The sequence below is a fragment of the Cololabis saira genome, chromosome 17 (assembly GCF_033807715.1).
Source record: "Cololabis saira isolate AMF1-May2022 chromosome 17, fColSai1.1, whole genome shotgun sequence".
In the NCBI taxonomy this organism is placed as follows: domain Eukaryota; kingdom Metazoa; phylum Chordata; class Actinopteri; order Beloniformes; family Belonidae; genus Cololabis; species Cololabis saira.
Window position 1 is genome coordinate 27030412 of NC_084603.1, and position 25882 is coordinate 27056293.

A 25882-nucleotide genomic window follows, 5' to 3' on the forward strand; every position below is an offset into this window, starting at 1 on the left:
TCAATAACCCTTTTAAAACCCGAATATTGGCAATAACCCAAATTTGCTCGGCCATGTAAACACCAATAACCCCTTTGAATAACCCGAATTTGCTCATATTCCGGTTTTTAAAAACCCAAATATGAGCCCTGGGTTACTCCTTTTAAAACACGAATATTGGGTCATGTAAACGCCAAACGGAATATCCCGATCAAACGGAACATGAATTTGTTTTCTGCGCATGCTCTGTTCACAAGGAATCCTGGTCTTTTGAGTCCAGGAAGTTTTTATAAACACAGAGAAACAAGACCAGGAGGAGACTAATCACTTCATAAATGTAATGAAGGATATGAACATTTTGGCATCTGTAGACGGTAGAAAGTACCGGGATAGCCAGATTTACAAGAAGGTGAGCAAAAAGTTGCGCGAAGCAGCATTTGTTTTGAATTTGGATACAGGAAGAAGAAGCGGAAATGACGGGAATTGCGTCATGATGTTCTCCGCGCGTCGCTGGTTTTATCGGGATATCCCGAATGATTAATTACCATGTATAGAGGGATAACCCTGTTAGCTCACGCATGTAAACGGAATATTCTGAATGTTTCAGTAACCGGAATATTAGCAATAACCCGAATTTTGACTGCATGTAAACGTAGTCAGTGTTTATCTTGTTTACCTTCAAAACAAGTGTCATAATATTGCCAACATTTGGCATTTGTGAATGTTCTTTGCGAAGCTGAATGGTGTTTGAAAATGCTGACAGGTATTTACCAATACTGCTACAAACAGAATTTTTGCAGGCTGTTAAACATCAATGGGTGATACTACTGAAATACCCAACAGTATTTGTTAATGAAGATTCCAACAGAGTTTTAAATTAAATTTAAAGCAGCCGTTGTGAATGCCACTCTGTGAAGGACATTGGATAGCATTCGCACTGGCTGACACTTCCATGTCAGATCACATTATTTTATTCTTCTCTTTTAAATCTGGCAGACTGCCTCTATTTTTTAATTTTATTACTAATCAAAATATTTTTGTCCAACTGGTTATCTTTGTTTTTCACTTCAGCTCATGCCCACAGTCCAGGGACGTAGCTCCACGGACCACCACAACTAGATTTTGTTGTAGTTCTTTAATTCATTTTTCGCTAGTTTCCTCTTTACCAGCTTAACACAGAACTTCTTCCTTGCTGTGTAACAGTGGTCACAATATTTTGGTTGGTCACTGGTTCTGCTCCAGGGTCCCGAATGTAACCGGCTCTTGAATCCCTGCAGAGCTTTGGGGCCAAAGTAGCACCACCTTTCATGGCTCTGAACTGGTTCTTTGTTCATGACTGGCTGTCAAAAAAGTACTGGCTTAAAATTGGACACAACACTGGAAATGCTTTGGTGGAAAAGGCCTTATTTTTTTCAAAAATGGTACACAATGCGAAACAGCAAATGGAAAGACATTAAAGGGAAAGTTGGGTTTTTTACAACCTGGACCTTATTTCTGGCATTTTTTATGGTTGTATACTCAGGTGTTTGGTGTCATTTGGAGTCCTTCGGAAGATATTAGGGGGTTTTTTGCGAGCCGCTTCTCCATATAACGGTAGCGGGACACAGACGATGCAGCATCTAAATAACACATGATTGCCGCGAAACTCGTTCATTTATTTTATGAATCACTAGATCTGCTTCCAGGACCTGTTGTCTACATCCGGGGCTGTGTGTGTAACAAATAAATCAGTTTGTAAACAAGACCTCTGACCTGCATGACGTCATCTCTGTGCGCGGACTCTGTCCTCTGTTCAGTGAGCTCTTCAGCCGTATACTCTGGCTCAAAACGGTAAGGACGTCCATCATATTCAAAGTTGTCGTCCACAACCTCAGAATTTGACAAATATTCAGACATGTTTCAAATAACTAACAGTAAACTAACAGTAGCGAACTCCAGCTGTACACGGAGCTGTGTCTGCGATGCGCACACAGAGATGACGTCATGAGTTCAGAGGTCTTGTTTACAAACTGATTTATTTGTTACACACAGAGCCCCGGATGTAGACAACAGGTCCTGGAAGCAGATCTAGTGATTCATAAAAGAAATTAACGAGTTTCACGGCAATCATGTGTTATTTAGACGCTGCATCGTCTGTGTCCCGCTGTGCCCCGTTCACTACCGTTATATGGAGAAGCGGCTCGCAAAAAAAACCCTAATATCTTCCGAAGGACTCCAAATGACACCAAACTTGCCTGGGTGAGTATACAACCATAAAAAATGCCAGAAATAAGGTCCAGGTTGTAAAAAAACGAACTTTCCCTTTAAGTATGTTTGTGGTATGTATACTTTTGTGGAAGCAGTCTGTTAAGTTCTATGATTAGAGGCAGTGGGAATATGCTAAATGTGTTCAATGCATACTCAACATTTAAAACCCAAGTGATCTGAGCAATTAGAGAGGTCGTTGTTGAGCAATGCTTGACATGCAGATTACATTTTTAACTAGTTTGCCTGCATAGGTACTGCCTCAAACCTCAAACTATCAATTGTGGCTTGAGCTTATTTTTTGGTAGTGTTACAAGACAGTTCTTCTGTCAGTATTTTATTAATTCTATTTACTTCAATAAAACTTTCTTAATCTCCAAAGGGAAATGATATGTTGCAGTAACTGTCATTTTTCTAGGTCTATTCAAAGAAAAAGGGATATCAGGAACAGCAAACTTGCAGACAGTCGATTCTTTACACACTGTGTTTCCCGTCTTCTCTGCATCCTCTCCGCTGTCCTCGATTGTCGAGTGAGTGTCCAGTTTGGGCTGCCACCAGTCCAGGACTTATCTTGATACCAGAGCAGCAATCACAGCCTGAAAGCGTGGCCGCTGTTTATTTTGTGTCTGTGTGTTTGTCCCAACCCTTTGGCCAGGATGCAAACGCACCCCCCAACCACACGAACACAAAGATTCATTCACTGCATTCCTCACTCAATCACCACCTGGCCTTGTTTAAAATGGGTGGATGATATCTTGCCTTTCACGATTCACCTGTCTTTCTTTCTCCCTGCAGTTTGACGCGTAATCTCAGCATAGCTCTGTTCTGTCTGATACAGGCCAACACCAATGCATTTTTATTTAGTCTCTTATTCAAAGCTTCTTTTTTTTTATTCAAACCCTATTTTGTGTGTTTGTCCTTTTATGGCATTTCTTTTCAGCAAATTTATACTACACCTGTGTGCGCAAATAGATTTTAACTGCACACAGGACAGTATGCAAAAAAGAGAATATTCAATCAATCAGTAAACAAATCAATCAGCTTTATTTGTATTGCACTTTTTAAAATCCACATGGGTAGCCAAAGTGCTGTACACAAAATGGGTTAAGAAAATAAGTTAAAAAAGACATAAACACAAACATACTAAAAATAAAACAACAATATTCACCGTTTCATAGAACCTTTATCCATAGAGCTGTAGATAGGCTGCAACTCACCATTATTTTGGAAGTTGACTGAAATGTCCCCATACACCCAGGGTTTTTACTGTATAGAGACATGCAAGGCAGGCCTCTCCTTCGAATTTTGTCCAGCCTTGGCCTCCATACCGCCAACTGTATTTCCAAACAAGTATGAACTTGGTGTGTTTGACTTTGGAGACTGCATGTGCGGCTCTCTCCGCCGCCATGACGAGGTCGTGGGGCTAAGCCACAGTCCTCTCACCAGAAGAAACCCCCAAAGAAGACGAATGCGTGGTTCACCTACCTGGTGAATGTTACTGATGGTCCCAAGACTTTGTGTCTCTTGACCCTGAAACAATGTGAAACTGATAAATATGGCCCGATCACATTTACACATGTAGAATCAGTGCTTTAAGTGGGCCGGTACGGAGCGATACGCAGTACCGGCACTTCTAAATTGTACCCATCAGCGTACCGGAAATTATTTACTGTGTGCGGTGCGTACCGGTACTGTTCTTCCCAGATTCCCCATCAGTCAGTAACTCCCCACGATCTCCCCAAAGTCTACAGGTTGGATTTGTTGATTGAAGTGTTTTGATGCTCAAAGCTTGCCGTACAGACGTAAAGGCGCGCTTGGCCAACCCGCGGCTCGCGAGCCGCATGCGGCTCTTTGGCCGGTGTCATGCGGCTCTTGCAACTTTATTGGATAGGTGCAGTGAAAGACAGACTCGTAGGAAGTGGGTGCAAAATATGCCGCGACTGGAATCAAACCCGTTTTCGCTGTACGCAAGTCGCCTGCTCGTCCCGTTGAGCTATACGGGCGCGCTCGTGGTTGTGACGGAAATAACTTGGAGGGACAAAATGCACGGCCAAACGGAAATATGAAGGTAAACACAGGAGGTTTTTAACAGAGTGGGAGAGTTTAATATATATATATATATATATATATATATATATATATATATATATATATATATATATATATATATATATATATATATATACATATATATATATATATACATATACACAAATTTACATAGTCCCATATTTGTAGGGACTCAGCTGGCTTGTAACTGGCCTGGCAGCTTATTTGACATGTATACAGTCATCCACCAATTACAGACTAGATGCTATAAAAAAAAAAGAAGTCATTATACTACTGTTTGGCATAAATTAGCAGAAAAGGAAAAAGAAAATTATAAGTTGGGGAGAGTAGGCTCTAGTTCTTCTACTTTTACTTCTTTAAAATGAAAAATGAGCTTTGTGCAAATGTATATATTTTGTACCGAAAAAAAAAAAATAGCTACTGTACAGCCACTTGCTGTTTGTGGTGTATCTTAAGATGTTAAGCCAGATTTTGCGACTTAGTTGTAATTCCCAGTGAGCTCCCTCCTGGACCATTACAAGCATAATCCGATTCTGTGGGAAACAGTGAAACAGTCTCACCGGCTGAACAGCACCAATTGTAAAAATCTGGTGACCACCAAAAACCGATGGCGGGCCTTAGCTGCTTTGACTGGCAGCTGACATTGTGCGTGCCCCTGCTGGTGACGTGTGTGCACAAAGTGGTCATTTTGGGTAATGACTGGTATGTTCCTGTGTGAGAAACTGACAGAGGGAGAGAGGGTGGGGGCAGGCAAAGTGAAAGAATGAGGAGAGTTTACCCTCCCACACAATTACTGACCCGGGCTGTAGTGTATTTGTATTTGTGCGCTCTTCCCTCCCACCTACTCATCCTTCTGTCAGATGTCTATTGTCAGCCTGCCTTTGACACAGATGTCACTTATCACTCAGTACAGTCAGTCAAACCTACATCATCAGCCAAGAGAAAGGCGAGAGGAACAAAGCCCCCGCAGGAAAAAAGAGAATCTATCACTCTGGTGTGATCATGAGAAATCTGTCAGTGTCTGACATTTCCAATGCTCCATGACCCACACAGATTCACTTGCATGTCGTTGTCATGATCAGTAGCATCTGGAAGCAACACATCTTTCTCCAATACCTGTGGATTCCAGAAACTGCAGGTGTAAACTGTCTTGAGGTTCAACACGTTAACAGTAACTGGATGCAAACATTGGCAGCACAGTCAAAACATTAATTGAGATTACATTCTTTGATTTCTACTCTTCTTCCTGGTTGTTTGGTTTGTAGGTAAATGTGAGCATTAGAAGTTATGCGACTTACTACAGAGGAGACATTGCAGTGTGCATAGCATGCTTTGATTAATTACAGTGAAGCAAACTGTGATGTTATTGATTAATTGCTGTCACCTGCTGAGTTGAATTGAATCCGGAGACTCAAATGCATCTCACACTGTGATTATTTTAGTTACTTGCAGACAGGGTGAACATTAGTGTTTAGTTGCTGTTTCTCAAATCTATTCTGTCTTTTTTTTACGTCCATATTTAATCAACACGTGTCTCAGGAATAATGGGGTAAGATGTTTTTTTATGAATTTGAGAGTTTTACTGTATTACACTATATTGTGTAAAATGTAATGTAGGATTTCAGGCAAGGCACATCAACCTGGCTGTTATTCTTTGGACAAACAAACAAAAATGGCTATAATGCACGACTGAAATGTGATAACTGGTCACTTTAAGAGTGTTCTGGCAACTCTTTTTTCCTGAAGACCCCCATAAATGTCCAAATATAAACCTACTTTCTGAACAAATGGAAAAATGCCAAAGAGGAAGAGTTTCTGAATTCTTAATGTGGAATATTCATTGCAACTATCTGTCATTTTTCTTCATGGAGTTTGGTGTCAAATACAGTTCAATTCACATTTTGAGTTGAAGCTTTTTAGTTTCCTGTCCCTTATCTTTCTCATTTTTCTTTAGTTCTTGATTTTTAACATTTTTAATGAACAAATGATCTAGAGGTACTGTATGTGCAGAGGTGGACAGAGTACTCAACCCCTGTACTTGAGTAAGAGTACAAATACTACTGGTCAAAATTTACTCCGTTACAAGTAAAAGTAGCTCAGTCAAAATATTACTCGAGTAAGAGTAGAAAAGTACTTGCTTTTAAAGGTACTTAAGTATCCAAAAGTAAATGCTTTTAAATTTACTTTAAGTAAAAGTAAGAGTAAGAGTAAATTTCTTATTTTCCACATCAGTAAATTACTATATTTTTTCTAAATTAATTTAAGGATCTTTTAACTCTTGTTTCTGAGAATTCGATGTTGAGTTGTTGAAAGCAGAGAGGTAGTTCTGCTTCGGCAGACACAATAAACATTTGAAAATAAATGTCTGTGGTTTGTCTGTGCCCTTGTTTTTTACTCGGTCGAACTCAAACATTGAGTTAAGATACGGCCTAGGATTTTATGAAAGTCCCTGCTCCGGGTCTGGCTCATTATCAGACTCAGACGACTCAGCGGATTGTCTTTCTTCTCCTGACGCAGGCGTAGCCATTGTTGCGGCTATGCCTTGACAAGCGCAGGCTACTTTGGCGGTATCGTTTTGAGGAGGCTTGACGTATTTCTGCTTTACGTACATCCCAGTGGAGAGCGTGCACTGTGATAGGTCTCCTCCTTTGACAAAAACAGCTTGTGTCCAATAGGATTTTAGGGAAGAAGAAAAAAGAGCAGACCTGAAAGTAACGAGTACTTTTCAGCCTTACTAGAAATTTAGTCGAGTAAAAGTAAAAATATTTGTCTTGGAAATGTATTCAAGTAAGAGTAATAAGTACCAAAGAAATCTAATACTCAAGTAAAGTACAAATCCTCTGGATATGTACTTAAGTACAGTACTCAAGTAAATTTACTCCGTTACTGTCCACCACTGTGTATGTGCATGAGACTACCTGTTTTATATATGAATGTAGCTCAATTTCCAGCCAGCCAGTCATTATCTACAACCCCTTCTTCTTATTCAGGGTCACAGGGGTCTGCTGGAGATGATATCAAACTGAGATTGATCACATGTATCTTTTTTACTTATTTATTGTCTATTATTATTATCCTTTCCCTTTCTTTCTTTTTTTGGCATCAGATTCAAATTGAATGCGTGCACCTGCGGTTCAGGCAACCTTGTTTGAACTGAACATTTTTTTTTGAGTAATTACTGTAGCAGTTCAGTAAAAAAGACACGATCTACTTAAGGAAACAGAGCCAACAACAACAACTGTAAGTTGATAGTGACACACACCAGTGGGTGTCATTATATCACCAGCCTCTTTCGATTGACTACAAATCCAATTCCTCGTATGTTCAACTCTTATATCTTACACATCTCACATATATCGCTTTTAAAGAAACCATGTATTATGGTAAAACTCCAGCAGTAAGTGAAAGATGATTGTTAATTAGTGGAGAAGAGGGAAGGGTTACATGAGCTTTGCTTCTCTAACAGCATGGTTTACACGACGCAGCAGCACGGCTACTCTTCAGTCAGTTGTTTTTTCCTGAAATTTGAAATGTAAAAGTGCAGTGTCGGGTCATTGATCAAAATTTTAAAATAACTGACGTATTTTAGGAATATCTGTTTAAATTGCATTGAGTCATGTACTGACAAAAGTGACAGGAAATCGAGCAAGGCTTTTGCTCCTTTATTAAACCCAAATTTATTATTTATCCATTTTTATGTGGACGCACCATCTTCAGTTTCAGTCAGTTTGCCCCATTTGCTCAATAAAGGAGAGTATTGTGTGAAAGGTTTTATGCTCAGAATAATAATAATGTGCTCTCTGTAGAGAGAGAAAAAAGTTGGAAGTGGTTTTCTCTGAAAAACTCATCTGGCTACCAAGGTGAACGCTTTGCTTCAAGGGATCACACTTCTAGTTCACACACACACACACACACACACACACACACACACACACGCACACACACACACACACACACGTAAAGACGTAGGTCTTCCAAGGTAAAATAATAGACCAAAAGGCCATGTCCATTATCATTCAGCATGGCTGTATGAGTGCTCCTTTGTTACTTTGCACAATAGACACACTCTGATGGGTGCACAAGCAACTTTGTGATTTATTTCACCTGCAGCTCTGAATATATATTTTTTCCTTTTCATTTCTATGTCCTGAATTATGATTTCATTCCATTGATTGTGTGTGTGTGTGTGTGTGTGCACTATTGTGACTTAAAAAAAAATAAAAAATCTTCGACTCTGTGCTTACAGAATACTTCATTTTAAGTCACCATCAGTGGCTCCCCATCGCCCCAGTAAAGGCCCTCCCTGCCTGGACATTTGAAAAGAGACATTGGGGAAACGAGGAAATGACCTATGGTTAGCCACTCGACATGCTAGCTGTGCTCAAACAATCAGCATAGCATTAGTAGGACTGTTGAATAGAGCCATCATGGCTACCTACCCCTGGGGAGCCACTGATCTGCCTATGGGCTTTATGGAAAATGGAGGTCCTGCAGAGCTGCCGAGGGCCACAGAGGAGCCCAGAGCTCTTAAAGAATCATCTGAGATGCTCCATGCATGTGTGTTTCTGATAGGTCCCTTTCTCTTTGCTGCCCTGTCCTCCTCCCATCATTTTTATTTTCTTATTCCCACCCATCCATTATCTCTCCCCGCTTATTCCTCCTTAGGGTCACAGGGATCTGCTGGAGCCTCTCCCAGCTCTGTTTGGGTGAAATGCAAGGGTGCATTCTGGGCAGATCGGGAGTCCATTGCATGGCCACATGAAGACAATCAACGCTTTTTGTGTTTTTCACTTCAATTTGCTTAATGATGAGTGACTTTCAGTGACTCTTAGACTGTCAATGAATACTCGTTTGTCAAAGCAACACTGAAAAACTCCCTCATGCACTCATCACATCTACACCGGAATTATTTGGAAGGCTTCAAATAATTCCTTGAAAGTTCTTCAGATCCAAAACAAAGCAGCCAGTACCAAGACCACCCCTCTTCTGATTAACTTCTAAGACCCCGTCCACACGTAGCCGGATATCTGCGGATATCTGCTAAACCGGAGATATTTTCCTCCGTTTTGACCTGTCATCCACACGAAAACGCAAATAAACGAAGGTTTAAAAAAACTCCGGGCAAAGTGAAGATTTTTGAAAACTCCGTTTATGTAGATGCGTGTAGACACATATAACCGGAGATTTGCGTTTTCGAACGTCACATTATGCGCCAAAACAACAACAAATCTGCTCTGACGTGCGACTTTTGTTTACTATAGAAATACAGATGATCCAGCATCTGTTCTCCAAGCCATTTATTAAATAAATGGTCTCTGCTCTTGACCGGCCGCTTACTGCGTTACACCGACACAGAGGGCTCCACGGAGCCGCGGAGGCTGAACCTCCGCGGAGCCCCGCCGAGCCCCGCCGAGCCCCCCGGAGCCCCGGAGCGGCGGAGCGGCGGAGCGGCGGAGCCCGCGGAGCTTCCCCGGGAGCCGCAGATTATCTACAGGTTAGAATGCTTATGAATGTGTTCGAAAACGCAGATCTTCGGTTACGTGTGGATGCAAATTTTTTTATAAACGGAGGGGGGAAATATTCGTTTTTAAAAATACCCGGCTACGTGTGGACGGGGTCTAACATAAAAGAAAATAGTCTGTACCGGTAAATGTTTTTTTTTTTAAACTTTACCATTCTAAAATGGTAATGTTGTTTAAAGGGAAAGCGTGAAGTGTAAAAATCTAGAGAGTCTGTGTTATCCATCAACTAAAATGTTTTAAAAGTTTCACACAAAAAGCTAGTAACGAGTTGATTTTCTGCGCGGCTACCGAGGCCTTGTAGCGAAATGATGTGGGGGTCTATTTAATGAACTATTCAATTACAGCAGATTTGGAGATGTATGTGTATGTTTTTTCACATATTTTATCTGTGAGGATCTCCCTTCTCTGAGGTAAATATCTTGAAGAGTCATGCCTCTATTCAATGAGAGAAACGGGCAGATTGGTAGACGGACGGAAAGAGCCGGTGGGGGAGTCGGTGAGATCTAAGTGGCCTTTCGTTGCCCCCGGGGTTGGCTCCGTTGGCGACCATGGGTGCTCTTTGTCCAGAGCTTTCATTGTGATTAGAGCGTTTGAGTTGACAATTCACTTAAGACCTTCTTTTTTTTCTCCCTCCTGCTCCGGCTTTCTCTCACAAGACTCCTCCGTTCCTCCACCCACTATCCCCTGGCTCTCTCACACTCTCTCTCAGGGTACATTACCTGCTCCTGTAATGCAGTTAAGCTCAGCTAGAAGCATTTCCTCGTAATACCACTTAATTCCCCATGTGGCAGCTAAGGTAATTGCAGGACAGACAGAGAAAGAGAGTGGTGACCAGCGACGATGGTGGGGAGGGGAGAGAGGGAGAATGACGGGGAGAGGAGGAGCGCATGGAGAGATGAGAGGAAAGAGATGGGGTGGGATACGTGCCATGTCTTCCACTTTGGCTTAGTGGGCCATGCCCATCAACCCAGTGTGATGTTTCCACTGATTGCAGTAGACCAGCGAGACTCAGCCTGAGAGGCTCATGTAAAATAAGGGACATTTTGTAAAAGCAATGAATGTGTGAGGCTTGGTGTGGGAGGTAGAGGAGGAGGGAGTGCTCCACTTGGATTAGTCATGGCATTCTTGACAACTAAAAGTCTGAATATCGAGCCTCTTGGGAAAATGCAATGCAACACCACTTAATGTCAGGGTGCTGGGCTTTAGTGACAGTTGTGTGACATAATATGTGGGAAGCTTCACAATGTTGGATGAAACTCAAACTCTATTATACACATCTCTTAAATAATGACATAGTTGATTAAAGCATTAAGGAATGCCATTCAAATTAATGTTATTTTCTATTTTGTTGAGTTGAATAAGTTCTGTAGAATTAAAACTTGGTCGATTGATGAAATAAAAGTATAATATAAAAAGTAATTTTTAAGCAAAAATGACTAAAATTAACTGTTAAAATAGTTGAGTGAAAGAAATGTTGTTAGGTTAAACATTTTTGTTATACTCTTGATCATTTTTATAATTAAAATGCTTAATTGATGTACTTATTGGGATATATATTGTTTATTATAATAACTATAACTTGTAGGTCCTAATTTAAGTTTGCTTTTAATCCCTCCGCTGTCTTCATATTATGTTTAATTATGATGAGGCTAAAATGGCTGAATAAATTAAAGTAATACCAGAAAATAGGATTGGCTTTGCAACAAAAAAAAACAAGTTTCCTTTTATTTCTTCCATCTTCTTTCATAATCTAGGTAACTTAACCAGGTGACCAGATATAAGACAAGACAGGAGAAATGAAGGGAGGATATTGCAGAGTAAATAGCGGAAGCAAAAATAAGTGACAGGGGAAAAAATGGAATGAAGAGGGAAGAAAGAGGAGAAGGAGGGGTTGACATTGCTCTTGGGTTAGTGCTCCAAAAGGGAGTGCTAAAATCATTTCAGCTCCGATAAAGCTCTGGCCATTGCCAAGCTGCCCTGGGATATCGGCGCTGCTCATCTGCCTTTACAATAAAACGCCTGCACACGGGGAGCCCTTGGGCTGCCCGTCTCTCTCTCACACAGCAGCCAGACATCAACTCACTGGAAACGCTAACCAGAGACTTTGTATCACACGTGCACACATTCACAGGCCTTTCACAGAGACATCATTGCACAACATTTTATTTCAGTTGAGAGAAAAACTGTGATTGATAGAGACCCGGGGGCAACGGCAGGGCGGCGTCCGCTTCTTAGCAACGTCCAAAATTAGCTCTCTGCCACCAGTGCTAACTCTCTTTTAAATCACTCGTACCTTTAACTTACAAGCTTGGACCAGTCACTGTATCACCTTTTCTTCTGAACTATCCTGCTCAGTTCGTCTCCTAAAGCAACCCTGGACACCAGCTTAACTCAGAACTTCTGCCTCATCTTTTCACACATGTGACATAATCTGTGGTATTTACCGTCAGTTAATGCAAACATGTCCCACTTGTCAAATACTGAAAAGTCAAGTCAAAGTCATTGTATTCTGCACTTAAATTAGTTAAAGATCTTTATTCATTTATACAATTTAGTTACACGTCATTTAATGTGTGAGAGGTGTGCAGCAAAAGCGACAAAATGATGATAGTTAAACAAACCAAAACAAAGTTGAGAAGTCATCATCATTTTACAGTTTTTGAACGCAGCTATTCAGCTGAATATCCAAGAGACCAAATATGTTAGTATATATGAGTATGTAAATAAATAAATACCCATCAAAAGAATACATTCAAACTAGTCTGAAACCTATTACATTATTTTTTATTTCCAAAAAGTGTAAGATGGAATTCAGACTAAAATATCTCCAGATCAGTCATCCCTTAAAAAAACAACACCAACATGTGAACAATAGGCCCTGATGCCGCTGCTTTGTATTGTCTCATGTAACCAAACCCATCCCCAGATCTGTGCAGAGAAATACTGGGCTTGGTTCAGCCCGTTCAAGGCAGGATGGAAATTTGAAGAGGAGCAAATGAAACCTGAACTCTGTGATGCCTGATTTAAGTGACCAGGATATGCACGTAGTCACTCTGCAAGTGTTTAAAACTCTAGTCCCACATTGTTTGAAATGAAATCTTATCCATCATAACGGTGTCATCTGGCAAGCTCATATCTGCGATCATCTTGATTAGATGGGATCACATGACACGCAGCGTTTTTGTTTTTCTACCTTTACCCTACACACGCTAACAGTCCTACAGGTGTGTCCACAGGTCGTTTTTTGGAAAATAAAAGGTCACATCCAGTTTGTTACTACAAAGTGTGTTAAGAGGGAGATTATTTATTTTCAATTATGTATGGTGTCAGACCAAAATTTGAGATATAGCAAATTGTAGAATTAGTTGTAAGACTTTTTTTTTTTTTATTCGTATGAAAACGATCTCTCTTTGACCGCTTCACATAGGTGTTTTGTCAGCAGTCACGGAAGAATTACCGGCTGCGATGAAACCCGTTGGCCTGTGAAAGTAAATCAGTCACACACAGCCTGATCATAAACACTGCTGTTGGTCAACTGATCAGGTTCTCCTGTATTTTGCTCCTCACTCTTCCCCTTGGTCCCTGTAATCTCTCCTCTCTATTATTTCTTCCTCTTCACAGAGATAGAAAATGTGGGTCTCCGTTCAGGCGCCGGGCCGATTCCTTGCTGCTCTCCTCTCTCCCGTCAGTGTTTTTCTCTTTCAAATTTGTCTCCTTTTATAGTCTAACACTTTTTTTCACATAAACGTACACGCATGGTTAACGTGTATGTATTTTTCCTCTTCTTCGTGCTTGTTCATCTTTTGAGTCTGAGTCATGTAAGCAGCACTAGTGTACGAAAACAGGCCAAATATTAACGAATGAAATAAAATGAAAAAATATACCTCACAGTAGAGATCTGGATCTTCATGAGACTATTTGATTAAAAAGTGACTACACAAATATAGTACTACTGTCACATTAAACTGAATATACTTGGCAAACATTTTGAATTGTCACAGAATTGAAAGAACTCATTCATTCATTAATTCTCAGTTGTTAGAAGGTGGTTCCGTGAGATATGGCCAATATACAGTAGTGTGTGAGAAGCAAGGACGAAGGATAGTCACGAGTCCATGTAGGAAGTCAACCCAACCCCACGAAGACATGAGAAGAACGGGCGGACTCTTCTGATAAACGTCTCAGCTGATGTTCGAAGCAAGAAACTTGTGCCTCTGTGACATAGACTCTGAAAATCTCTTAGAATTTTGGCAACTAGTTAAGTCTTTGTCAGATACACATCTTGTTTGAGGACTTGGTTTGGGAAAGTAAGGGACAAAGCTTGTATGGTCGGTCGGGTGTTGCGGCTTCTCTATCAAAACTTTTGTGAGCCGCTACTGAGCGGGTCAACACAGTCAAAACAAAAGACAGACGCGGATCCAGCGTCACCTCCAAGTTGATGCAATTTAATGATAGTCCAGCAAATTATAATTTATGCAAAAAGTATCCATCAAAAAGGCAAAAAAAAAGGCTTCTTAATCTATTTCTGCGATCTGCCCTTTGCAGTCAAAAAACTGTCCCGCTTCCCACTCTCACACTCTTCCCTTCATCTGCAGGTGTCAATAATCACGCATTAAAACACTGCAGACGCAAAGGAGGGGGGCGAAGACAACGCAACAAACCAACAAAAAATGATTCTTTCTGAACTTATCTGTCCTTAACACAAACAATACCATGCCCCCACAAAACCAATTCATATACACCTTTCAAATAAAGGATTAAGTAAATAAAGTATATTTAAACTAACGAAGATTAATTTTGGCCTCAACAGCCGGGTTAATAAAGACTATCGATGCTGGGTCAGAGCATAGTGCATCCCGTTTATCTCAATGTGTCTCGGTGTAGCCGCCTCTCATCCAGCGACGGATGACTTCAGTCCCCATGTGAGACCAAACGGGTTTGACAGGTTGAAGAAAATCTGATTTATGTTTAGGTTTTCTGTGTAGTACAGCAAGTTCTCAGGCCCCGTAGGTAAGATACCAACATTAAGAAACAATTGTTATCATTATTATTATTATCATCTTTAAAGTACTTCTTTCACCTGTTCACACATACAGATTGAATGTTGACTGCTGAACAAGAGCTCTTTCTTTATGTCTTTCTTTCTTCCTTTCTTTTTGCATCAACATTCAAGAAACTAGATAGCTTAGTGCAGGTGACACCCTGTAATTTGACATCTCCGCGTTTCACTGTTGAGGGAGGGAGATGCAATCTGCAGCGATCTACATTGTCAGAGTGTGCTGTGTAATCTGGGGTTGTCACATGGCCCCATGCCACTCTCTGTGTGCCAATCAATGAGTGAAGCTCTGCAAAGCTCTTGTCTGCCAGCTAAACCCCACACCTCCGTGCTGATATGTCTATTAGCCAAACGTCAGACCCCCCCCCCGTTTCTGTTTCCTCCTGTCTCTCCCCACGTCTCAGACCCATCTCTCATTCTTTTTCTCTGTTTTTCGTCCTTTCTATATTCCCGGTCTGTGCTTCCCTTTCTTGTTTTTCTTTTACGTACACCATTCAATTCTCCTCCTGTAACACTCACTTGCCTTATTTTGCTCTGCTCCAAATACTCACTTTGTACTAACAATAGTTGCGCACCAGATGTAATTTCATCAAGTGCACACTCTCTGCCTCTATTTATTGTCCTGTTCACAGAGAGCGCAGGGCATGATGGGATAGGTGTTGAAGAAGGCCAGTTCATGACTTTCTTGTCGAGCTCTGTGTATTTGCCTGGGCTGCAACTGAAGTGTATTGTAGTTAGAATAAAAACACACTGCATTAAACGGCTTTTGCTTCTTTAGTTCTCAAACAGAGCAATTCTTAAGAAAACAAAAAAGGTTATTTAAGTTTTAACATTATAGTTAAGTATAAACGAGGAATCCAGAATATCTTCGTTGTTTTCATAACCATTATCAAATATTGACTTTGTCGTCTTTTTTTCCACTCAACAGTCTTTGTGATGCTCTTTTGGTCACCTTTGAGGGTTTTTCTGGCTTTTGAAGGATCTGAGAGCTTTGTTTTATATAATGGAGCCTTGTCCTGCATAAGTATAATGGTTATCCTTAATTCTGTAGATTTATTTCACCTGTATCTTTCAGAAATGGGCAGCAGAGACTCTTTTCAGATTCTAGTTAAAAATCTCCGTCCAGCTCATCTGTAATGATAGCAGGCTTTATCATGACGACTCCTCCATCTTGCTGGAATCTTTTTGCATTAGCGTCCATCACAAGTTTGTACATCTGCCGCGCCAGATGGAATTTATTGAGAAAACCTTTTTTTCTTCTATCTTCAATGTTTAGTTGTCTGAAGGTCAGTTAAAACCTGTTTCTATCCCTTTTTACCTGATTAATTCTACCTAATATAATACATAACTCATCCCCCTCAAACAATATCACCTCATAAATAATATAGCACAGTAAGAATTCAAGTTTATATTGTTTTCTTGCCAAAGAAATATGCTTGCAGGGCATTTGACGTATGCATGATCAGGATGGGCCGTGTGGACTGAGGTAAACATACGTTTGTCTTAATACTTTCAAGCTTTACCACAACATGTGAGACGTGCAGGCTGGCGGAGAAACAAGCAGACGGTTACAGGGCCAGTTAGACAAGCAGTCAGCCCTGGCATTTTGTATTAGATAAGTAAGCTATCAGAGGAGGGGGATAAATAGCAGAGTAAAGATTGGTCCCGGCCCCCTCAGAGAGGAGCGGGGGGCCACAATGCAGGCGTGGTGAGCAGATAGCCCCCTGCTCTCATTATACTCTGCCTAATCCAAAACGATGTTTACTCAGAGAGAGAGAGAGGAGGGCCACGCTTATCAAAGCCCTGCACAGTCCTCCAGCCGTGTGTGCAAGTGCGTGTTTCCGTGCATGTCGGGGTGTGTGTGTTAGGGAGAGTGTGCTAAAATGAGCCTATTCCGATGGAAAAAGGGATCAGGAGTGTCTCCAAGGCAGACTCTGTTGGCTAGAACGTTGATGCTTATCACACACCGCCTGGCTCTGCTGGTGAAAGGCGAATAGGCTATCTAAACTGCCTATTCACTGCTTGTGTATTTATCATTCCAGCAAGCGAGAATGACCATTTATAACAGTTATTAACATTAACATGCTGCTCTTAATAGTTCACGCTTCATAAAACTTCACATACTCTGATATATCTGCATATCAAGGCCCTTAAAGGCCAAAAAACATTTTTCCTTTTGTGATTTTGAAACGCTGGGACTTAAATTAAATATTGCAACTAGAATTGAAAGAAGCGTATTCTTTTTGCTTTTTATCTCTGTGTATTTGCAGCTTTTCAGCTACCAAACACTTGCATGCAGTTGGCACATGCTTTATGGACTGCATGATAACTTCTGAAGGCTGGAGGAATGTCCAGTGTTTGCGTGTTACCTTGTTGGCAGTCACGTTCTCGCTGCTGATTACCTTCTTTTAATTAATCTTTGCTTATCATTAACTATTAGTCTGATGTTTTCCAATTTTCTTTTCAACATATTCCACACATATTTCTGCTTTAGAATGAAAAGGAAATGCCAAAAAGATCTTCTTTGGGAGTTTCTGAATAAGAAATATTTGAATACAGCATTAATAGCAGGCTCTATTCAACATATATACTATAATACATACTCTGAAAAACACACATTTACTTAAATATGTCATGTGAAGGAAATACACATTTCTTTGTTAAAACATGTACAAATAGAACTCTTAAAAAATAATCAGGCTTGCCAATAAATTAGGCTTACTTACTTAATAAACTGCACTTTCGCACTCTTCTCGTCATGGTCAGTGGACTTTTCCCTTAGCTGATGCAATGCTTATACACACACATTTGGAGCCCAGGGATCCAAAATTGGTCAATAAGACCCTAGCAATAATCTTTTAATTCTGAATACACCTTTTTGTGTGGATTTGTAAGCCTTATCCCCGTTAGTCTTACATGGCATTTATCTATCCTAATCTTGTGCCTTTGCAGCCAGAAGTGACGTTGAAGGAACAACTCGTTTTTTACAGGGTAACATGCAGGTCGTGCATGCTTTTGATATTTGACATAATTCATTCAGAAAGGCAATTGAAAAGGAATAAATAGAAAAATCCCCAGTACACTTCATTACAACACAGTGCAATAGACCAACAGTAATGGCCAAATTGCTACAGAGAGCAAAACTTCCTTTTTTTCTTTTTTTTTTTATTTGTTCGTACCAGTACATTTATTATTGTAAATTTAATTTTGTGGTTTTTAAGAATCATGTTGCTGTGGGAAACCGCCTCAAATGGAAGTTCAAGTAACTGCAGGTTTCGATAAAATATGCCAATCAGATATTCGTGGAACTGAATTGAATTATAAATACAGTAAATCTAATTGGGGCATTTTTCTGTCAGAACTGAATCAATTAGAGAAGCAGTAATTTAAACTTCCATTTTTACAACAAAACATTGAACACTCAACTGTTCAACTGTGTTTGCTTTTTCCATCAACCCCCTGAAACATGTATTTTAAAATGTGTATTTTTAAAATCTTCTATACTCTCATAAAAAAGAGTAACTATATTGTCATTAAATATCAAACGACAAGTCAATCAAAGTGCTAGTCTTTTATGAAGCATCAGGTGTACATTTTTACTCTCAAACGTGCATACTCACAAATACTCACACACTTGAGTCCGTACAAATCTTTCTGTTTTGACTCTCTCTCTCACACACACACACACACACACACACACACACACACACACACACACACACACACACACACACACACACACACACACACACACACACACCTAGAACACACACATGGTTGGGTGGTCTTATGAATTGTGTGTATACTGCCTTGGCTGGATGGGGTAATCCTGGCCTCCACTAAAGTAGCCGTGTGAGAGGACAGATTGTCAGTTGATCATGACCAGCCGAGAGCCTTATCCCTTATTGGATCGGCCATGGAGGAGGCTTAGGAATTATCTGAGGCTTCACTTAATGTGAAGACGGATCACCACCTGAGATCCGCCGAGCCTGAAAACACACGGGGCCTGAGGGGAGAGCAATACACTGTGTGTATCAGAGAAGTGTGTGCTTGTGTGCACCGGTTTTTGTTAGTGGTAGAGACGTGTGTGTGTGCGTGCACAGCAACATCACGGCCTACTTAACCCCATCTTGACATTGCTCTCTCGCTTCCTCCTCTTTGATATTTGTCTATTTCTTTGCTATCCATTCCTCTCTGCTTCACTTGCCTCCATCCTGTTACTGCCTTTTGCCATCATCTCCTCTTTTTCCTTGTCACACCTATCATAGCCTTCTCTTTATTCTATATTTTCATTTCTCCTCCTCTTGTCCTTCTTTTCACTAGTTTATGTGATTTTTTTCTCTCCTCTTTACTGATCTCGGCTTATTCCACCCTTACAGTTCAGGAGGCCTGAGGGTGGTTGATGAAAAAGTGTAAAAGACAATAAAATCTGATAAAGCAAACACAGCGGTCAATGGCTGACTTGTAAACTGACCTTTGTGATTATAAAACCAGAGTTGTTAGAGGCATTATAGGGTTTGTGTGACCTACAACAGACTGCTGCTCTTTTGATATTTAGATTACACAAAGAGCTGGGAAGCAACAATCACTGCTGCTCCATCTTACACTCTAACTCAACCACCATCTTTTAAACGAAAGTGTTTGGGTTCTTTTTAATTGAATCTTTCTACTGGGAACATAGTAACAGCCTCATCTCAAGTACTTTTGGCTCAGCTTGGCTTAGCTAGTGTGATAGTATGCTATTACCTGTTTGAATCCCCCTCAGGTGCTCGAAATAGCCCTGTAACTAATTCCATCGCTGCTGTTTGCTCCTTGGACTTTGAATGCTTTAGGATTTCTCTGAAAGATCTTGGGTGCATTTGTAGGGCGAAGGATGCCTAGGTCATGAGGTTCAAGTCATACCTGACATTTTCTGTGCATATTGGAGAATGCTTTTCTTCTGTAGCTCCTCTTTGAGATGCCTCAAGGCTCCATTTTTTGACTTCTTGCAATTCTCACTGCATGTTGCCTTTGGGGCCAATTTGCAGGAAACATAACATTTCCTCTCATTGTATATCTGATGAAATCCAAGTTTGTTTGCCTGTTAAGTTAAACAGCAGGAACCCGCTGCAACTTTTATTATACTGTATCCTTGACCTGAAAACCTGGACAAATCTTAACTTAAATCTTCCAAACAAGACTATTCTGTTTGGAAATTCTGATTTCCTTTCCAGTTCTGTAGTCAGTCTGTCGTAAATCTGGATGTGACGGTATGTTTTTGACACCTCTTTAAGCTGAATAAGCAGATCAGTGCAGTTGTCAAATCAAACTTTTTACAGCTGAGAGTGATAGCCAAGGGGATGCCTTATCTCCAGTTCAAAGACTTGGAAAGTTATTCACGCTTTTATTCCCTCTGAATTAGATTACTGCAGTGCACTGTATATCAGATTAGATCAGTCTTTTCTGCTGGGTTTGCAGATGATTCAGAAAACAGCAGCTGGTCCTTTTAACTTGTGCAAAAGGGCATGAGCTGTTTCTAAATTGATTTTAAGATTTTATTGTTGACTTTTTAAAGTTTTAAATGGAATGGCACCTTCCTGTTTTTCAGATCATCTTCCCATGTACACCCTCCTTCTAGAAATCACAAGAACCTTTTGTTCTTGTTTTTTTTTGCTTACTGTTTATTTATCATTTTCTATAAATTGTGAATTTGTGTTTGAACAATTTTTTTTGCATTTTATTTAATAACCTTTTTTTTTTTAATTATACATTTTTAGTTTGATGTGAAGCACTTTGGCTAACTTTTGTTTTATTAAATGTTCTCTACAAATGAATCTGACCTAGGTCTTCATCCGTGTAAGTGGCAGGAGGAAATCTCAGGGTATGGATAAGTCAACTAAGTGTCACTAGAAAACATGTAATAGGTGTGTCTTGTCTGTCAGGCGCAGAGTTCATTTATAAAAGGAGAACTGTGTTAAAAAAAAAAAAATACGCCTTTTTTTCTTTCTTTCTCTGTGGTCCAAGTTGTGCGTTCTTGCTTGAGATCGGGTTAGATAATTCCACCCCTGTGTATGTGATTACTGACAGCTACTGAAGCCAGATTAGTGCTGTGGTAAGTCTTAGAGTTGCCAGGGGTCAGCCCCAGGTCACCAGGATGTGGAAGCATAAAGTTGAGGACAGTGGAATTTAACAGTAGATCGAGCAGGTACCTGCAGCCAAAAATCTGGTTCAGCAGGTTTCCCACCTGCACGGGTTTAAAGGTGAGGATGAGACGTGTCTTCAAGCCTCATTTCAATCAAACTACTGTATAATGAAAGCCCTGGGTAGTAGCTGTTTGCTATTCTCACACCTAGTTTTGTTTTTTTTTTTTTTTTTTTGTGCCTAGGTCATACTCCAGTATAATCCCATGCTATATGGAAAAAATGTTTAATTTAATAAAAATTCTTATAATGAAGAAATGTACCTGCTATAGTAAGTTACATGGATTAAAAGTTCCTTGAAAGTGTAAATAACACACGCACACAATTAGTTTACATAAAAAATGTGAATTAAAGAATAATGGATGCAGATCACATTACTCTAAATTTGAATTCCTGAATGTTGAAGGCACAAGATGCACATGAGCAAAGATCTTTGTACTTTTGGAGAAGGACAGCAAGAAAGTCTTCTCCCAAATGTATGGAGTTTAAGTGTTGCTTCACTTCCTCACAGGCATCTGTTTTGTGATCATGATCATTTTTCATTGAACTGATCTATTTATGGTAATACAATTATTGAATTATAATCTTTTTTCTACGTGATAGACAATTTTTGATTATTATCATGACTATATCTTTCTTCAGAAACATGCTGTTCTTTGATACGGAAGCATTAATAAAAACCGAATTGCTTCTTCAGTTATTGAACATGAATTGTGTAAAATGTGTTGAACACATGAATTGCCAGCATTACGGTGTTTTAACTTTTTCCCCTTTTTAATCGGACAAAATAGAGATAGATAGATAGATAGATACTTTATTGATCCTGAGGGAAATTCAAGGACTGTATTAGCAGTCACACACGACAAGCTTTACTCTGTACTGTCACTTCACTGCCACGGGTTTTAATTATTCCCAAGTAAACAGCAGTAATTATAACTCAGAAGTGAGTGAACAAAGTTTCTCTCAGAATAAAACTGTCAACAAGGTTTAGTTCCTCAGACTGATAAGTACAATAAGCAGATGCACCAATGCAGCCACTCACAACCACACTGTTTCCTTTCCTCATCTAGTAATTGAAGGTGAGAAATAATTTCATTATCCTTAGGAAGAGTAATCTGCTCCTCACTCCTGATCCCTTCATTTCCTGCAGTGCACCTCGACCTGGGAGGCTCTCACACACACACACACACACACACACACACTCACACTCTACCTACTTGGAGCACGTGCAACCACATGCATGCACATCACAGACACAGCTCTTATCACCCTGTGCTATTAATGTTATTGGAGCCAGGGATTAACCATCAGATTCACATATGCTTTGCAAAGCTTTATTACTTAGTGTCGTCTTGCTCTCCCTCTCTCACATGCATACATATGTTTACACACTCTTGCACACACATTGAAACACAGCTTTGTCTAAAGAAAAGTTAATCTGGGAGGGTCGCAACCGGTCCAGTGACAGAAAAGGGGCCTTTTGTAGACGAGCACTTACTATAACTGGACTGAACTCCAGGGTGCAGTGTAGTTGGGATTAGACCTTAAAGATTTGAGAAATATACTGTATGTGATTGTGATATTTCTGATGGAAATTGCAATTTGATTTACAAAACAATGTTTGAAATTCAAGCTTCAGTTCATAATCCATTATATAGTACTTTGAAAATGCTTTTTGCACCTTTTTTCGCTGCACATTCATACTGATGTTGTCCAGTGTGGATTTCACAATTTGCTAATTGCTACAATAAAAATGTGATTTTTAAAAACAAAATTCAGCCCTAGTTGGTATTCTTTTATATTATTATCTAACAGATGGTCTTGCTGTGTCTTGAATTCGCACAGATGTAGAAGGCCTAAAGACAGTCACGCCAGGCTTTGAGCCCTCCACAGGGTGGGATGGTGGATGATTTGATTCCACTCATAATCACACACACCATCAGATTTGAACAGCAACAAGAAAACTAAACCAAAACCCCTTTTCCCCCTCTCCTACTTGTGTTGCTGAGTGCTGCCTCACACCTACTTTTAATGTCACATTACCACCCTCTACTGTTCATGTGCTCAAGATGTTCTGGGTGACCCCCTCATGTCAAGTGTCATCTGTTCATGTGAGGGGAGGAGCTGGTTGGTCATTTTAAAATGCAAAGGTCTGTTCCCTTTTTCACAGAAAAAAGGGACCTAAGTTGATTTCATTTAAGATCTGTATTTTTCAAGATACAAAGATGCAATTAGCTGCACCCCTTATTTATTTTAGTTCCCTCTTTATTATAAAGAAACAAAACACATGCTTTTTTAGTAAACCTTTGGCACAATCTGTCTCTGTAAATAATTGTGTTTTTAATTCATCATTCTTCATCTGAACCAAGAGGCCCTTTTGCTGGACTAAAATTACAAGAGTTTTTGCAGATTTATGGCAAGATTCAAAGATAAATCCGTTCTGAGGTATCAGTTGGTACTGTTTGGCTTACATTATCTGTAAATCCATTCAGACTTGATGAAAAATTTTTTTCTAGAAAAACAGTGTATTAGAAGTGGTATTTAACCAAGGCCTGAGGTGTTAATGGTTTGATGTGAGAGCTCTGCAGACCAGTGTTTCACCTCCTGATCTCCTCACAAACCCGGCAGGGCCGCCCAGATACACCCAAACCCGTCTAATATATCCAGGTTAATAACTTGATGCCTATGATCCTGGTAGCATCCCCACCCTGAGCTCATTATTATCAACCAATATTAAAGAAGTAAACATTCACCACTCAGATCAGGATAAAAAATAGACACAACATGTCTACCATGTGTCCACTATCATTTCCTCATTCACACTCGTTTAACTTTCTGCTTTCGTATCAGTAATAATTACACCATTAATGTATGTTTGAGAAGTTTTCCTTGTGCTTGTGTGTAATACAATTATATTTTTTTAGGATTGTAAAAATGAGGGGTGCAGGTAAGAAGGCCAGAAAGTATTGAAATAAGAAAACATGGTAACAAAAGAAAAAAAAAAGGCTCACTGTTGCTCTACATACCATCACTCTGACCTGCCTTCCACTTGACATTGTGAAGTTTTCTGTGCTGCGTGACAAGATCTTTGGTGAAGAAGGAGAACGGATAAACTTTAAAATCTCACCATGGTTCAGATATGTGTCTTGACAGTCCAAACACAGTTTGCTGACTGCAGATGCCACTGTATTCAAATGCAAGGGTGTGCATGTGCTGTCAGGCAAAGCCGTTGAACATTTACTTTATTTATTTTTTTTTAATGGAGAAAATAATATTTGGACATTTTATCAATAGGCATTATTAAATCCTGCTTGCTTGAGTTAATCTTGGCAGACTGGTGCTTGGGGAGAGAAAGTGTTGGATACAGGGAGGGAGAACGAGAAAGTAGTGATGTCTGCCCCATGAGGTGATGAGAGACCGCCTGTAAGCCGCTTATTGTATCGACTACCCCCTTTTCTCTCTCCTCCTCTAACCCGCCCCGGTTTTTCTCGTCACCTTGCTCATTTTCTATCTTTTTCTCTCACACGCTTGCTTTCCCCAGCTCATTCTATAGCCCTTCATTCTTCTTCTTTTTTTTCCTCCCAAAAATGCCTGCATATAAGCGCACACAGAAGCATGTGTGCACACACAACACACACAGACAGCGCCAAGGCGTACCTTCTTGTTCAAAGCCAGAAGCAAAAAGCTGAAGTTTTATTCAAATGCATGTTTACTTCTTCTGATGCCAAATTGTGTGTGTTTTTCCTCTTCTTGTACATGTGTGTACAAAGAAAGAGGGGAAATAGTTCGGAGCATGCAAGTGTGCACGTCTTAGTGTGTGTTACATGCACGGCAGAAGGAGAAGGGCTGACAGTAGGTGATAAGCCAGACAGGCCTGCTCGCTGTGATTATCACCCACCGGACCCCCTGTCTCCCTCTCTCTCTCACACACACACACTCTCTCTCTCACATAGACACAAACGCATGCATACACAATGGCCAATGAGAGAGTGTGTTGCGAGGATTTGGTATTGACAGACAGACGGACAAACAGACAGAGAAGCCTTGGATCACAGGCAAGATGGAAACAACAAGAGAAGCAAATGAACACAGACTGCAAAAGACAATGCTTTCTGTTGTTTCACTGGACGCTTGTTGTCTTGCTTTTTAGGTTTTATAGCAATATTAATGTCTTCTGACGTTTAGATGCTGGGATCAAAGCCCACCGACACACCGGGGATGTGTATGTTACAAACATATGTGTGTCTGTAAATACAAATCTGTCACTGTAATGTAGCATTAGCCGTGCATTTTTAGTGATTCACTCCCTTGTGGTCTCTTTGATTCAGGTGTGTGGCCATCTGAGGAGGTGATGGCGCATTACTGTCTGCAGAAACGTCACATGTTCAAGTGAGTCACTCTGTTCAAGCCACACTGCAAACATTCAACTGTCTTATCAAAAAACAGGGACCGACCATGTTTTTGGAGAAAGATTTATTTATTTATTTTTTTTTATGTTTAATTTACACCTAAATTTTGGTCTGTTGAGTGGGTCAGGGTTGTGTTGACTCATTCAGATAACCCATGTATGATGAGCTTTTCATATCATAAACATTTACCTCTATTTTAATATTTTTAAAAGAATGAAACATTTAGGGAGATGCTCTTCCTCTTTTCTCTCAAGGTTTTCTTTTGATATAAAGCTGCAAAATTTAAGGTAATTATTACTTTATGATATTAGAGAAGAAAAGGCCCATCATTCCAAGTTCAAACCTGCATGCCCATTAAACTGAATAAACCATTAAACTGAAATTAACTTTTTTATAAAATAATCATTATCTTTAGTAAAATCA

General features: G+C 40.0%; 1 protein-coding gene across 1 annotated transcript in view; it reads left to right on the forward strand.

Annotated features, from left to right (window-relative positions):
• Positions 1–25882, forward strand: part of camkmt (calmodulin-lysine N-methyltransferase) — a 131596-nt gene that overhangs the window by 67054 nt on the left and 38660 nt on the right. Inside the window, exon 4 of the mRNA XM_061745108.1 lies at positions 25379–25439. Within this exon, the coding sequence (XP_061601092.1) occupies positions 25379–25439 (61 nt within the window). The remainder of the gene's footprint in view (positions 1–25378; positions 25440–25882) is intronic.